Source organism: Portunus trituberculatus, chromosome 18 (assembly GCF_017591435.1).
Source record: "Portunus trituberculatus isolate SZX2019 chromosome 18, ASM1759143v1, whole genome shotgun sequence".
In the NCBI taxonomy this organism is placed as follows: domain Eukaryota; kingdom Metazoa; phylum Arthropoda; class Malacostraca; order Decapoda; family Portunidae; genus Portunus; species Portunus trituberculatus.
Window position 1 is genome coordinate 11,555,044 of NC_059272.1, and position 12,500 is coordinate 11,567,543.

Sequence of the window (12,500 nt, forward strand, 5' to 3'; positions counted from 1 at the left end):
CACCCATTCCTTAAACAACAAACAAAAAATAAGTTATACAAAAACGAAAATCATCAAGTTGTTAGGTTATGTTAGTATGACAGGTTCGTGAGCTCGTGTAACTAGTTTTCATTAAATAACTAATACTAAGTAACAGTAGCAATTATATCCTAACCCTTTACATACAGGATTGTCAAGGTGGCCCTGGCTTCCCCATTATTTTACTCCCAGCATAACCTCGAGGGGACCATGACTGGGGCGGGGAATTTCCATCGGCCGAATCTCGTAAAGCATGGTTTACCTTTATATCGTTATGACGACAAATTAAATGTAGAAGAAATATTACATACACAACTAACTGGGGTCCCGCCTTCACAGAGTCATGCTGTACAATGATAATGATGAGAGAACAATGCCATATGCTACCGATTTGTCCGCATTGGTTTCCGACTGAATGGCTGGTAATGTTGTCTGTTAAAGGAGTCGGGCCCACTTCGTCTACCAAGAGAAAACATGAAGAAGAAGAAATTGTGCCTCTCCATACATCAGCTGACTGTCAAATGTCACTATCACAGTTATGGTGCCATGTTTGCCTCGCAGCGGGAGCCAGCGAGTGGGCCGCTGCTACATCACGGTGATCACCCGGTGCCGCATTCAAGTGTCATATCTACGTAGGCTTTGTTGCTTTAGTTATCACTTTGCTTTAGTTTATTTTTTCACTGATATAGCTTCACTTGAGTTAGGATTTCGACTATCAAAATATAACTGTTGTGTGAGTACGTATCTTCACAGCTTGAGCACGACGTCTCTTGTTCTTTATGCAAACCACAAAACGAAGGGCCTAAATTTTGTATTGTTTAAAATTCCAGTTCTTTCAGCGTTCATAATGTTCAGTAGTTCCATAACCACTCTGTACATGCACGTAAGGCAACCATCCGTTTATATGGTACAGTCTGTCAAGTAGTTATAATTGCTTTACTGTTGTCATTCGCGGCGCCTCCCACACGCCCGCTGACGAATTGAGCGACGCTCCTGCCGGTGTTTGTTCAAGTAACACTTCTGGGGTGTCATAGAGCCCCGTCATCTGTCTCCGTGATAATGATAATAATAATGATAATAATAATAATAATAATAATAATAATAATAATAATAATAATAATAATAATAATGATAATAATAATAAACGGTGCAGAGGGGACATTTTGTGAGTTTGGTGAAGTGATGGAGACCACAAACACACTCACACACACACACACACACACACACACACACACACACACACACACACACACACACACACACACACACACACACACACACACACACACATTATACGGGATCAGCTGACACTAAAAATGATGTTGATTAATTACGATAGACATTCACGAGGAACTCAAGTGTTACATTTTTAACTTAGTTCGACGCATGAAACAGTACCAACTCTTCTTAACAAACCACGACATGTGATAATGTTGAATCTGTGAATGTTCCACACGGTAAGAAGCATCGCGTCCACCGTTGTGGTGTAGAGGAGCAGAAAGACGAGCTACTCAAGAGTCTTAGTAACGGCAGCCAATTCGATGCGCATTAGCAAGACATGTTCCAGGCTAGGCAGACAGTGAGGGCTTCCCTTCAGGTGGCAAGGCAGACCCTGGTGACACAGGGCTTCCTTTCGTCTATCATCATACCCTTGAGTCTTGGAGGTGAGCAGTATTAAATATTTACAAAACTGGCACTAGCGCCCAATAATAACTTGCTCTAGTTAAGCGAGAAAATAATGGTGACTCCGGTAACGTTCTCTCCCCAGTAAAGCAATTAAGCTTACTTGATGCCTTCTTTGTTCTGAAAGCGAGTTCATATATGTATATGTATATGTATATGTATATGTATATATTTATATATATTTATATATTTATATGTGATAGGTACAAAATCAAAAGTTCAAATGCCTAACAACAACATTACTTGATTGCTAAACTATCAACAAGAATCGTCCTTAATATAATGTAGGAAATAAACAACATACTTATGAAGCAAGATACCCGTATTTACAGCGATAAATCAGTAGCAGAGACTTAAAGAGAAGATGCAAGACTCAAAATACGGGAGTGGTTCAAAACTAAAATATATCTTGCGATACAGTGAAGTGCAGATCAGAAGATTAGTGGTCTATAATGTTGTAAACCAAGTGGGTTTGATGACCTACGAGGGAAGGTAAACCTAGGGAGGTTTCTACCTATGTTGATTGCATTACCCAGCCCTCCTCAACGACCGGAGCTCCTCTCCCGAGAGACCTTCCGGGGCCCACCGAAGTAAGGAAACAGACGATATCGCGCTACTTTCACTCCGTCACTGATACCATTGACGTGATGAGAACCACACGGTACACGCACACGTGCACATACATACTTACACACAATTAACAATCGTCTGGATGTCGAAGATTAACGCAAGAGTATAAAAACATCACATTGGTGACGATTATGAAATAGCCAGCCACGTGGGCTTATACACTTACACACTTACTGTAACACCATTGAAAAAGATAAACTTTGTTTATTTTTTGATGATTCTAAGTCAAACCCCTTCCAAGGTCGTACATACAAGTACGATGCACCTCAACAGGGGCGACAGGACCCTGGAGTGGGGCTATCGGGAGCACACGGTCGAGGGGCGCCGCGGCGGCCGCCCCTTGCTGAGGCCACGTGTCCGGCTGTCCGCCCACCACGAAGGCCTCCGGGCCGAGTCAGGCAGCCGGTGCGTCATAACTGCTAGGAAATTGTCCACTACGATACCCACAACTCCTCTCTCTCGTCTTGTTAGCGAAAAGAGTCAACAAAGGGAATTCCATTGGGACATTCTCACTGGGGGGGTATGGGAGGCCTCCTGTCTATTTTGATATATTTTACACATGAGCGTAGAGGAGTTGGGGGTAAATTAAGAATCCTCTACTTCTTTTAACCTATGATTGTTAAGAGAATTTTTAAACTACGTATTGCGCAAAATTTATCATATATATATATATATATATATATATATATATATATATATATATATATATATATATATATATATATATATATATATATATATATATATATATATATATATATATATATATATATATATATATATATATATATATATATATATATATATATATATATATATATATATATATATATATATATATATATATATATATATATATATATATATATATATATATATATATATATATATATATATATATATATATATATATATATATATATATATATATATATATATATATATATATATATATATATATATATATATATATATATATATATATATATATATATATATATATATATATATATATATATATATATATATATATATATATATATATATATATATATATATATATATATATATATATATATATATATATATATATATATATATATATATATATATATATAAATTCACTCTTTTGTTTCTCCTTTTCTTTTTTTTTTTTTGGTAATGCGCACTGGTTTGTATTTATTGTCAGGTATTGTCTTTGGGGAATTATTTTCTCTGTTATTGTATAAAATGGAAAGTGATACGGTATGGCATCAATTGACTTGAAATTTGTTGCAATTGTTTTTCAATCAACCATCATTCCATGTAACTTGAGCTCTAAAAGAGATGTTCACATAATTCTTTTACTTAATTCATGAGCCACTTGATAACCATTCTAAGATAAAAAAAAAAAAAAATATAAAACGCTTATGTACACCAACATTAGAGTAGAGACAAGTTAAAAGTTTTGTGTAGAGTAACAGATAGTGTTCGCCGGGGAACTGGGGGCGCGACTCTGTGCTGGGCCCTGGCCACCGCTCGAGCGAGGCGGGTTTGGGCAGGGCGGGGCGGGCTTCTAGGGGGAGGGACTGGGAACGGGCGGGCTGCTCAGGGTCGCATGCTAAATAAGAACCATGAATAGAGACAAGTGAGATTGAGAGAGTAATGTTTTGGAAAATGAGGATGAAGGGCTTGTTTGAGCGCTGGGCAATCAGTGAAAGGATGTGGTGACGAGTACGATGGAGAAGCAAGTCAAGTAGTGAAGTGAATAGCCAGGCCACGCTCCCAGCTCCCAGCCAAGGGTGATATTATTGCCTGGAGACTAAACTTGCCTGAACAGATCAAGATAAAGGAAGATAAGCTTAATGTTACAAGAAAAGAGCATATCATCAAGCATCTAATGCTTATGATGGTCTCGGATTCACGTAATACTGACGAATGAGCAAGGGAACAAAGTGTATGCCGCGGATCGGCATACCTTCATTTTTGCCGAATAATATGAGTGACAAAAGTAGTACAGTGTAGAACCCTTTCCGCTAGACGGCGGTGGCAAGAGGAAACATAGCACGGCCCCCCCGACCCTGTATGCTGCTGCTGCTGTTGCTGTTACTACTCGGGCCCGCCGCACCGCACAATCCGACGGTTCACTTGTGCACGCGCCCCGGGCATCGCGTAGACCCGCTCCCTCCAGACGTGATGTTCAGCATCCGCTCACGGACCCAATGACGTTCGACTGGACTGGGTAATGACTCCATCTTGGCGAAGATGTAGTAGAGGGGAACTTCAAGGATGCGTGGGACAGGCTGGAGCTATGGTACATATGTGTGGGCGGGCCATAGCAGTCTGACGAGGGCGTGGGCTTGAGCGAGGGTGTGACACACTGTCGCCGCGAGCCAGGTAAATGCCGGCCCTTTGGCACTTATGGAAGCATCGTGACCAGAACGAGGAGGGGCGATCACCCGTCGCCCGTTGCCTCGGGCGAGGCGGCATTAAGGTCCTCCCCTCGAGTGCCTCAGCGACGTGGGCGGAGTTGCCCAAAAAACCGGAGTATGGAACATAGGCAGATGAACCCCATGACGGGTTCATTTTACAAGACATCGTAATGCTGGTGCTTGAAGGTTGCACCAAACCATTACGATGAGGCCGACGAATCCACCCCGGCTACGTTGTATTACGGAACAATAATGTGAGGTGCCGAAAGAAGCACAGCGACGGTGGCGGTGATGGTGAACAGGGTGAAGATGATGAGGCAGAGGCGATCCAGCACCATGGCAGCGAATCTCCAGTCGTTTTTCACCTGGAAGGATGAATATATGTAGTGTCATACTAGAGAGAGAGAGAGAGAGAGAGAGAGAGAGAGAGAGAGAGAGAGAGAGAGAGAGAGAGAGAGAGAGAGAGAGAGAGAGAGAGATTATAAAGAGAGAGATTATAAATCATGTTTTAGTTCATAACGAGTAACTAAGCATCAACTAGTGTGACAAGATTCTGTCTGTATATCGTATTCTACACGTTACGGTGTGTAAAAGTACACACACACACACACACACACACACACACCCGGTAGCTCAGTGGTTAGAGCGCTGGCTTCACAAGCCAGAGGACCGGGGTTCGATTCCCCGGCCGGGTGGAGATATTTGGGTGTGTCTCCTTTCACGTGTAGCCCCTGTTCACCTAGCAGTGAGTAGGTACGGGATGTAAATCGAGGAGTTGTGACCTTGTTGTCCCAGTGTGTGGTGTGTGCCTGGTCTCAGACCTATCCGAAGATCGGAAATAATGAGCGCTGAACTCGTTCCGTAGGGTAACGTCTGGCTGTCTCGTCAGAGACTGCAGCAGATCAAACAGTGAAACACACAATCATGCACTAGTGTATTAATATGTTTTTCCATGCGTTTGTAAGTCTATCTATCCAAATACCAATCTTTTTCATCCAGTATCCTTGTGTTCATTATTTTGTTTTTTTTACCTCCACTTATTGATATCTATCTATCAGACAATCAATTTGGTAATCAATTTATATCTTCTCCCCCTCCATCCCTTTCTCTCTCTCTCTCTCTCTCTCTCTCTCTCTCTCTCTCTCTCTCTCTCTCTCTCTCTCTCTCTCTCTCTCTCTCTCTCTCTCTCTCTCTCTCTCTCTCTCTCTCTCTCTCTCTCTCTCTCTCTATCTATCTATCTATCTATCTCCAAGGTTCTTGAAAATCAATAACGAAAACTCCTGATTGTTAATGAGTGACGAAGAAATGTTTGGTTAAATTCGTCGTTACAAAATGACATACAAAGATTTCACCGTGACAAGGACAAATATAACATGATTTACAGCAGCAAGAGAAAATAATCTTCAATATCAAGAGCACAATGGATAGAAAACGAAAGTATGACAATAATTGTCAAGAAGGCAGCCTAGAATCAAAACTAAAATGAATATTTCCTAATAATCTTTTCCACTTACCTCGCTTTCCTCGTCCTCTTTCCTCATCTTGTCCGTAATAATTCGAATCTCCTTGAGGATAAGGTTGAGCTCCCTGGTGCATGAGGACATGCAGGTATGGACGAGGTGAGAATCGTCGACGGAGTGGCCTCCGTGAGGCACCCTAATGAAGCCCGCAGTGTTGTTGGTGTTGGTTGTGTGGGTGTGCGGCAGCGTGTGAGCTCGGAAGTCATCGTCTATGTCCAGCACGTTGGCCAGAAGTGACTTGGACGATCTCTCCTGTCGAGAAAATCAAAAGGTTTACTTGTCAGAGAATCAACTCTGGAGAAAGCAAAATATATACATACTTTTTTCACCAAGAATTACAAGGTTCGGCCATTCTAACTGGTAAGATATATATATATATATATATATATATATATATATATATATATATATATATATATATATATATATATATATATATATATATATATATTGAATGTTAATATTAATTTGAGCTAAATAGTACAATCAACTTGTGGCAGTTATGGAATCCTATAATATCCGGAGTTCTTAGTGTTTGATGAGGAATAAATATCTACTGGAAACAGGTACAGAAAACTCTCAAACTTTAATTACAAAGGATTAGTTCGAAGTTTGTTGCATGATGCAGTTTTATTGTGGGATTTTCTTCGAAACCTATGGCAATATTTTCAGTGTTAACATTCTTTGAACTAATGTATTGTGAAATACACATACTTAGTACAAATATATTAATAATTACAAAAAAAAAATAATGGAAGAATTCTTATAAACTATTTACAACCTGCTGAGGACAGCACCACTGGTTTGGGGTGCTGGCCGCAAACAGGGCGTGAGGGGAGGGGGATGCTTACATCACTGGCAGTGATAACAGTGTGACAGTGTATACAAGGCGGAAGTGGTTGTGTGTCGAGAATCCTTCCCAATATTACAACAATACAAAATACTCAAGTTCATCCTCGACCATTATTGTATCATGGGGCGTTGAATAGAATCTTAGCTGCCTTTTTTTTTATTTAGTTTAATTTTCAAGGTATTTCGATATAATGGTCGAGAGTGAAGAAGTAAAAAAGAGTAACGATATGACACATACAACACACGGGCATGCAGCTACAACTGGCTACTCACACCAGAGACAACTCCCGCGCTACCGCTAAACACAGCGCCGCTACCCTACCCCAGCTACTTACCGGCCGCGGCGCGCCACCGCTTCTACACAGATATGGACTGCTCTATTGTACACTCATAATGAGGGTGAAACAAGTATCAGGAACGCAACAAAACAAATGTAATCAAGAGGAGAATGCATAACAATGTCTTCTTTTAAGATGACGAAGGTGGTTTGGGCGTGCCAGCCAAGGAATCAAGACTCGTGATTGTACAAATGCTACTTGTTCATGTGATGTGAATGTAGATATAAAATATAATTTGTCTGTACACGTGAAAGTGAATTGAATACAACGCTGCATACACTTGTCTAAACCAATGCTATGCTTGCGTGGGTAACATATAATGATTTGCAAGTGAACATTACAAGCAATACGAAACTTTGAAGGAAACTTGGGATAGACTAATGATGGAAGCTGTATATTAACATGAAGTATGACTAAAATGAGAACGAAACATCAAAAGTGGTTGTGTGAGAAAAATTAAAAACATAACTTTACTTCAAAGAGAGTAAATAAGTTATCAATGTTATTCACGTCATTGTTTGCTTTTAAAACTGAAAAAGATCTGTGAAAATACTATAATCTGATTTATATGAGCTTCAAATAAAAACAGTATGTAGTAGTAACAGTAGTAGTAGTAGTAGTAGTAGTAGTAGTAGTAGTAGTAGTAGTAGTAGTAGTAGTAGTAGTAGTAGTAGTAGTAGTAGTAGTAGTAGTAGTAGTAGTAGTAGTAGTAGTTGTAGTAGTAGTAGTAGTAGTGATGGCTATGGTGGTGGTAATAGTAGTAGTAGTAATAGTAGTAGTATAAGCTGTTGTTATTGTTGTTGTTGTTATTGTAATAGTTGTAATATTGGTAGTGGTAGTAGGGGTGGCGGTGGAAACGATAGAATGATGATGATAATAATAATAATAATAATAATAATAATAATAATAATAATAATAATAATAATAATAATAATGATAATAATGATAATAAGCAGAAGAAGAAGAAGAAGAAGAAGAAAAAGAAGAAGAAGAAGAAGAAGAAGAAGAAGAAGAAGAAAAAGAAAACAGAAGAAGAAGAAGAAGAAGAAGAAGAAGAAGAAAAGAGAAGAAAAGAAGAAGAAAAAAAGACGATGAAGAAGAAGTAGTATTAATGACAGGTGGTGCTAGTGGTGGTTGTAGTATTGGAAGCAGTTATAGTAGTAGTCGTAGTAGTAGTAGTAGTAGTAGTAGTAGTAGTAGTAGTAGTAGTAGTAGTAGTAGTAGTATTCGTAGTAGTAGTAGTTGTTGTTGTTGTTGTTTCTGTTATGATGACATAAAAACAATGTATTGACCGGTGAGGCGGTGGTAATGTAATGGTGAATTGTGATAATGATGTTGATAATGGTAGTAATGGTTGTGATATGATAAAGAGAGTACTCACAATAATAGTAATGATAAGGATGATAATAATGGCGGTGATGATCATGATAATAATAATAATAATAATAATAATAATAATAATAATAATAATAATAATGATAATAATAATAATATCAATAATAATAATAATAATAATAATAATAATAATAATAATAATAATAATAATAATAATAATAATAATAATAATAAACAATAATGGTAACGACGTTAACAACAAAAATAAAAAGATGTCAATTTAAATATAGGTAATAATAATAATAATAATAATAATAATAATAATAATAATAATAATAATAATAATAATAATTATTATTATAATAATGATAGTTATAATATGTTAATGACAGCAAATTCTATGATTACTACTGAGTATAATACAATCCTACAGTAAAGTAACATCCAACATGGTTGAGTTCTAAAGTAATGATGCTGCTACAGTAGCCGCCGCGCCCACCGCCCGAGCACGTGTGGGCGGCGGGCCTCCCACATGGTTCGTAGACAAAGTTAATTCACTTCATACTTTTGGCCGAAGATGCATATGTAAATGTTCCGCCGCCTGAGCTCTGTGTCCGGGGAGTGTTACCTCGGAGAGACCCGAGGGACAGATGGGTGTGGTCCCGCAACGCCACTGACTGGCCCATCGCGATAGCCTTGTTTTTTTTTTTTTTATGGAATTATTTGATTAATTAAGAATGTTTATATTCCGAAGCTTAATTAGAGTCTTTGATCATGGCGTGCCGTAAAGCACAGCACTTCTAGGCGTCATGATGTTGTACTTTTTCAGATTTTAATGTATTAGTATACTTGTGTGAAATTGAAATAATCTTTTCCCTTTTAAATGGTTTAGGTGACTCTCAGGACACAGAGACCAGACTGCCAACACGACACGTCCTGCTGGTGTCTTCATGCCTCGGCGACTCGTAAACATAGACAGGTTGGTGTCACTTACAACACTGTGCACAGTGAAACATTATTGAGGTGAAGTAATGTGTATATGCATTCAGTATTGTTTAAGCACTTTTATTTTGCATGTTTATGGAAAAAATATGGGCACTGGGCAACAAAGGCCACGACTTCACAATGATGAGTTATCTGCATACTTAAATCCATGAAATGATTTGCCTCGGCACAAAGCACCGCGCGACGTTTCCAGTGTGTCAACCAACTACGCCACTACCTGGTGTGTAATCCCGTGCAAGTCTCAAATGGCAATATTGACAGCTGCCCGGAGACATAGAGTTTACTGAGATGAACAACTAACTACGAGTGACGAAGGCTTGCTGAGAGGTCCTTCAAGGGAGATAGACAGGGTACAAAGTTACACACAAGGCTGCTATGCCATTTTTGCCAGCTGAGTTGTAGTTCTCAAAGAAACAGTGCAGTATAAAAGGGGCGCTGCAGTTACGATCATAAAGAAGTCAATGATTCAGTTGTCTTTACTGAGTCTTGTTTAAAATGCACATAAAAAAATTACATTGCCTATGTTCTAAAAAACCTCTCAATGGACGTTCAAGTGAAGCAGTAACAAAATGTAAACAAGAATAACTATGGCATATATATATATATTATGGTAAACGCAGAATTACATAGGCATAAAACCTCTTACCTCCAAGGGGCACTGTCCAAACGGAAGTTCCAGTGAGAGGCGAATTGTAAACAGAGGGGTCGTTACTTGGGAGAATGGATGGATGGATATTGACTCGTAATGTGCGTCAGTTTCAAATAATCTTCTAATAAACCTAATACATTTTAGTATAAGATTCATAAATATGAATAAAACTGGAAAAATATATATATATATATATATATATATGTATAATATGATTAGCTGACCAAGGAAATGAACTCACATATAGATATATAATTTATGTATTTTAGTGGGTTAATTTGCCTTTTCGTCACAGTGGTGAGTGTGAGTCCCAAGGAACTTAAAAGTGTGCCTGGTGATGGAAAGTGATCCTATGTCTTACAAGGCAAGGTGTGTCTTCGAAGATGGTGACAAGGTAAGAGCGGGCCCAAGAGGCCAGCTGCTGGTGTCTAGGGTCAAGAGCTGAGAGTTGAAGCGTTCAATTTACCCCAAAAGCGGATTTTGAAGGAAGATATCGATGAGATGAAGTGTTAGTGAATGGCACGAGTCTGAGTTGAGCATTCAGTGCCAATCATATGTATTCTCAAGTAGATTTTGATTTAAAAACTATTATTAAAAAAACTATTCATCAATACCAGCGAGAGGCTTCGGGCTCATTTTGTTGTTTCTGGATTTTTTTTTTAATGTTGTGCATACGAGGAAGAACAATGTACATTTTACATAAGCTTTTTGTAGAAATATGTTCTTTAGAGGGAAAACATTTATGTTAAGATTATCAATTATAACTGAAATATTTAAGGCTATATTCTGGTGAAGGGTTTTAGCTCTCGAAATCATCCTTTTCATTATTTTTTATTTCGTTTGAGGAAGTCCCTCGGTTGGATAGAGCGCCTCGGGGCTCTTTCGTTGAGGTGAGAAGCGAACCTCTTGCCAGCGACTTAGAAACATTACATCTAAGAATCCCCGACGAACCTAGAACGTGCGAAATAATTGCATACAAAAAGTGGCTGTTGCGCGTCTTTGTAATCTGACAAGTAACTGCAGCGTCCCAAAGCCTGTGTGTTAGCTCCCAGTCGCGTCAGTCCAACTAGCAGTGTTTTCCCACCGCCGTCTGTGTACCAGTGATGTGTTCCTCTCCACCTCCGGCCTTCACCTGTGCATGTGGATGTGTCTGGGGTGTCGAGGCTCCTCGTCCCTGCACTAGCGCCCCACCTTCATGCCGACGACGTCATTCCTTGGGTCTCAGAGATTGTCTCACATCATGCCTTAAACTGCTTGACATTCCCTCACAACACTGCGCCTCACACCTCAGCTCTCACACTTCAGTGTTGTTTTACCTCCCCTACCACTGCTTACTAACTGGAGCATTTTCTTTACTACCTTCTCTTCTTAGACTCTAAATAGTTGGGGTCTTTTATGATGTTTGACTCAGGGACAACATTTGCTTATATCTCATGTAATGCTTAGTTTAGGTAATGTATTATCTCCAAAAGTGTCAGAGATGATGTGATAGCATAAAAACGACAATTATCAACTATGCCTGAGGTAAGAATAGAGGCATCGTTGCCATCCCTCCCATGCATCATAACACTGACTCCGCGACCAGTTTCATGCGGGGCCGTTGCGGGCGACAGCGATCAGCTTGCAAAGCAACTAATCCTTCACGTGTGCACAGCGCATAGAGGGTTGCGTAAGTGGGTCAAATTTCTGCTATTAATACAAGATTTTGTGGTATACGAAGACTGAAATTAACACAGCTTGAACCTGCGAATGACTTGAATAAGATTTGCATTTTACATAGATGGTACAGGGACACAAAACACGTCAGTTGGGAATCACAGGCTGGCCACGAGATGTGATCCTTAAACGCTAGTCGCCCTCGCCCGCCACGGTACCTCCCCACTCGGGAGCGACATTCAGACCCTGTGCTCTCATATGCCCACTAGAGTCTTGATACATGTATGCCTTGGGTGCACGTCAGCTGTCCATGTGTTTGTGGTAAAAAAAAAAAAAAAAAAAATGCATGATCCCTTGAATGAAATGTGTATGATGATTACAATTATTTTCTTGTTGATCGTGT

The 12,500-nt window shown here is 39.2% G+C and overlaps 1 protein-coding gene across 16 annotated transcripts in view; it reads right to left on the reverse strand.

The window, feature by feature from the left end:
• Window positions 1-3,457: 3,457 nt before the first annotated feature.
• LOC123505467 (neuronal acetylcholine receptor subunit alpha-7-like) overlaps window positions 3,458-12,500 on the reverse strand; it is a 240,105-nt gene continuing 231,062 nt past the window's right edge. For 8 of the 16 annotated variants that reach the window (XM_045256789.1, XM_045256798.1, XM_045256790.1 and 5 more), the window contains 3 exons: window positions 10,439-10,450; window positions 6,257-6,514; window positions 3,458-5,107 (listed from right to left, as the gene is read on the reverse strand). In XM_045256789.1, the coding sequence (XP_045112724.1) occupies window positions 4,982-5,107; window positions 6,257-6,514; window positions 10,439-10,450 (396 nt within the window). In that variant the 3' untranslated portion in view covers window positions 3,458-4,981. The remainder of the gene's footprint in view (window positions 5,108-6,256; window positions 6,515-10,438; window positions 10,451-12,500) is intronic. The other 8 variants (XM_045256796.1, XM_045256799.1, XM_045256797.1 and 5 more) reach the window with 1 other exon arrangement.